Source organism: Odontomachus brunneus, unplaced genomic scaffold (genome assembly GCF_010583005.1).
Source record: "Odontomachus brunneus isolate Ranch 3 - 2012 unplaced genomic scaffold, Obru_v1 Obru_scaffold_230, whole genome shotgun sequence".
Classification (NCBI taxonomy): domain Eukaryota; kingdom Metazoa; phylum Arthropoda; class Insecta; order Hymenoptera; family Formicidae; genus Odontomachus; species Odontomachus brunneus.
The window spans coordinates 57,538-62,083 of NW_022639680.1; the positions used below are offsets into that span (position 1 = coordinate 57,538).

The 4,546-nt window shown below is 27.9% G+C and overlaps 1 protein-coding gene across 1 annotated transcript in view; it reads right to left on the reverse strand.

The window, feature by feature from the left end:
- The window catches only part of LOC116852495 (transmembrane emp24 domain-containing protein eca), a 6,899-nt gene extending 3,627 nt beyond the window's left edge, over nucleotides 1-3,272 (reverse strand). Inside the window, exons 1-3 of the mRNA XM_032832939.1 lie at nucleotides 2,931-3,272; nucleotides 1,858-2,078; nucleotides 1,013-1,159 (exon numbers count right to left, since the gene is read on the reverse strand). Of these exons, the coding sequence (XP_032688830.1) occupies nucleotides 1,013-1,159; nucleotides 1,858-2,078; nucleotides 2,931-3,063 (501 nt within the window). The 5' untranslated portion in view covers nucleotides 3,064-3,272. The remainder of the gene's footprint in view (nucleotides 1-1,012; nucleotides 1,160-1,857; nucleotides 2,079-2,930) is intronic.
- Nucleotides 3,273-4,546: the final 1,274 nt, after the last annotated feature.

Genomic DNA, 4,546 nt, shown 5'->3' on the forward strand with positions numbered 1-4,546 from the left:
TTCTTCAATCGCGGAATTATGAAATTGCCTTCAAAATGGACAAAAGTTATCGAACAAAATATTTGGCGCATATTTGATCGAAATCGGATAATCCTAACTATGTTAATTTCATCGTCGAAATAAAGCGAAAAAATGCTCAGAACTTTTTACTTCACCTAATATTACGCTGACAGATTGAGATTTTACATTTAAAATTTTTTCGTTTTTGTTACATATTGAGCAATGCTTCTATTTAATTATGCATGTATTTTCATTGCGTAAAAGTATTTGTAATTCTGTGTAACCAATACGACGTAAACTTTGCAGAAAAATGTCAGTGTTCTGTTGGTAAAGTTTTCAGCTTCAGTATCCCTTTAATAGATATAGCATAGACGTGTATAATATAGTTCACTTAAGGAACTATTGAACAAATATATTACACTATGTATATTTATTATTAAATTTATTAAAAATTTTTAAATTTTGCAAATTGCAAAATTTGACTCTGCACCGACAATAATTTTTGTGTAAAAAATAATAAAAGATAAGTAGATAAGAATGAACCTGATAAAGAAATATTAATTTTTCGAGTCATGATTATCCCAGTTTCGAATGACAGTTTTAAATAACTTGTTCTTTTTAAATAAACTGGTTGCATTAAAAATAATAATTTAAGAATTTAAGAATAATTTAAGAATTAAAAAAAAATAATTTTATTTTAAAATAAATTACGTATTTTATTTTAATATTATAAAAAAATAATAAAAAAGTAATGTACCTTTATTTTTTTAATAACAGTAACGATGGCGAATTATTTTTTAAAATTAGTAACGAGTAACGGTAACGTGTTAGTTTTTACGAAAAATAACAATAAAGCGTTACTCTTTTTTAAGTAACATTTTTACAGTTCTACATATTATACACACACACATACACACATAAGTAATTAACGTAAATAATTGGTTAATTTGTATGGTAATACAGAATAATAGAAAACTATGTATCTTGCACTTATTTAAACTATGTATCTTACCCTTTGGTAATTTTGTTCCTTGGTTATTTGTCCAACTTGATCTAGGAGCTGACGTATTCTAAGTTGAAGTTCCGATAATTTTTCTTTCTGTGCCACATTAGCATAATCAATTGCATGTTCCCCTACTTGAATATCAAGATGCACTCTCTATAAATAAACATAATTTTATTATTATTTAATTTGTGATACAACTTTTATTTTAATTTCTATTTTCTTGTCTGTCAAAGTATAGTATGTATATAACACACTGGATTGTGTAAGTTAATTTTTTTAAAACTGAATTATATTTAAAGTAGAAAGATGCCCTATAAAATTAACTTAGTTAAAAATTACATAAATAAAAATTGACCATTAAAAATTATAATTAAAGTTAACTTATAATTAAAATATTTATTAAAATTAAAAATATATTATGTAAAGCAACGTTTTAACTTGTGTATAATTAACTTTTTAATTATAAATTAAATTTTTGAAAATAATAAAAACGTAGTTTTTTTAAATAAGAAAATACCAGCTATATTGTGCTCAGGATTCCATACAAGGAAAGAATACTGGTATTCAAAGACGAAAAAATTCTTTTTATTTTTCTTATTCTATTTGTAAGCAACCTAGAATGATTTTAATATTAATAAATTTTAACTTGTGTAAAAAAAGCTCATAAATTAAAATAAACATTTAAAAATAACTAGTGTAAGTAAAGAGCTAACTCAATTAAAATTCATTAAGTTAAAATTTATTGGCTTTTTAACTTAATTTTTGATTAAGTAATTATTATTATTAAGTAGTTTGATTAAGTAGTTATTATTTGAACCAATATATGTCTATACAAGATATATATACTTTACCAACTGACTGCCACTGAACCATGCACTACTATTGGAATACAAGCAAATAACATGTTCTCCTGGGGTATGTGAGGTAAAGGAGATTCGTCCTTCAGAACTATAAACTCTAGAAAGTATAGGTTTGTCATCTGAATCTTTTACTTCAACATGCATTCCAATACCAGGGCTGCTTGGCATAAAACCTCCACTTCTGGGATCATAGAGTTCCACTTTGTAATTTACTGTAATGTTACAAAAAGTATGTTGTAGGAAATCCTTTATTTCTCAATAGATATAAAAAATTCTTTCTTTTTTTGTTGACCTTTTAGCCTATCAAGTAAGTTATTAGAAGCAACTATCCATGTTACAATATATAACATAGTAAAATAGATATATTCTTTAAAATTGCATTAGATTGTATTTTTTATATTTAAAATGCAATATATATATATATATATATATATATATATATATATATATATATATATATAAAATAAAGGTAATAAGATAAATTAGAAAATATAACTATAAAGCTTAATATGTGGTAAGATTACTTAATATATGCTTTAATATATGGTTATATATATAATTATATGTCCATATGGAAAAAAATATTATTGAACAATAAAAGAAAAAATAGTTTTATTCAATTAAAGATTGATATCATAAATTGTCAGAATATTTACTTTAATATTTACTTTAATTCTTTTTGTACAATATCCTTTCAGTAAGAATATATATAATTTTATATACAAATAAAATTCATATAATTTTTTTCCAGGTCATGTGTTAAGACCATTATCATATTTGCTATCGATGTTACACATATGTGATATAGTGATTCCTTATAAGAAATTAACATTTGTCTGTAATAAAAAAAAAATTTCTTTTTATGTCAATGTAAACTAACTCTGTTTTACACTATTATATAAGAAAATATGGGATGGATTTTGTTGGAAATGATTTCTCAAATAAACCTTGATAGTAAATACATGTTCATCTGTGTTCAATAACCACAGACGGATTCGCGCCGCTTTCTTGATTAAAAAGTTCCTCCTTTGTATGGGCAACTTCAGGCAATAAATCTTATTTACCTAAGACTGTAGTATCGTCGGGAATCTCTTCGATGAAGCATTTTCGCTCTGTCTCACCAATGTGAAAATACAGACCAGTCCCGAACTTGAAAGTGCATAGAAACAGGATAAAAGAGCAAGCGTATTTTAACATATTTTATACGGTAAAATATTACAAACGATTAATGATATCAGTGATATTAAACTGTATTGGATCGCAGGTGAATGTTTGCAAATTTACAACATGTACATGCGTGCCAGATGAAACACACGTCAGCTCTGTCACGTCGTTGACAGCGGTCTTACGGCAGGTCCGTTCTTTCTAGACTTCAGACTTCAATGTGTGGCTGAGTACACCTAGCGTTAAGTGACTCTACGCCATTGCTCCGATCCAAGCTTCTGTCGTATGTGGACTGTTGTTTTTGGCGGCAAATTAAATTGAATAAAGCTAGTCACACATACTTAACATTCATAACAGTAACTATAAAGCCCGTATCAGACTACCGACTGCACAGGCCAACCCGACTGCCGAATTTGTATGTACTTGACCGAAAAGAAAACTCCGGTTGGAAAACTATTCTTTTAAATCGTTTGTATTTCGTACGAAGAGTTTTGGAGTGCAATTGAAAAGATTTGTGAGTCATTCTATTACTTGTAATTAATTGTTCTTTTTTGGACCATGTATTTAGCCGGAAATAATGACCGGAGGTAAATTAAACAAAGGTTCGGTATGGTATCGTTTGTATTTCATATGAAGAGTTATGAAGTATCATTAAAAAGGTTTGTGACCCTTATAGAAATATCATACTAAGAATCATTGATAATTACTTATTATCCAGTATTTTTAATACTGAAAATAAGTAATTATCAATGATTCTTAATATGATATTTCTATAAGGGGAGACATCCAGATAATTTTAATTAAATATTAAAAAATCATGTATTTGGCCGAAATATCGATCTCAAGCGCTGCTGTGGAAGTACCGTCAAGCACGATCGTTGTACTATCTAGTATTTCAATTCATGGTTCATTTTCGGGTAATTATGTATAATAAGGCCTTTTTCGAATTTTGATATTTTTTTGCAGCTCTTTTGGTAAAAATATTTATTTTGACTCCAATATTGATAATCAATCGGGGGAGTCCGAAAAATATGCAAGTTATATATTGTTTTAACTTTTTTTTTCTTTTTATTTTTTATTTTTCACTTGTCGAACGTTGCTGCTTTCCCACAATTTAAACAAGTTACTGATCTTTTAATCATATTATGTAACTGCAATATCGAACGACTAGCGGGGGGCTGCGCCCCCCGCACCCCCCTCAAAACTAACCTAACCCAACCTATCGTCACATTAACCGTCAGTAATTGTTTATTAAAGTGTTCAACTTTTTTTCTTAATGATTTTTTAATAAACAATGACTAACAGCTAATGTGACGATGGCTAATGTGACTAATGTGGCGCAGCCTCCCGCTAGTCGTTCGATATGTTATTATGCAGTTACATAATGGCTTGGTTTACATCGTGCACTTGATACGCGTACTAAATAGTAACTTTCTATTAGATAATCTTAATATCGACAATGCATATCAACGGCGACGCATTCAATCAATACAATACGTTTTCTTGATGAGTATTA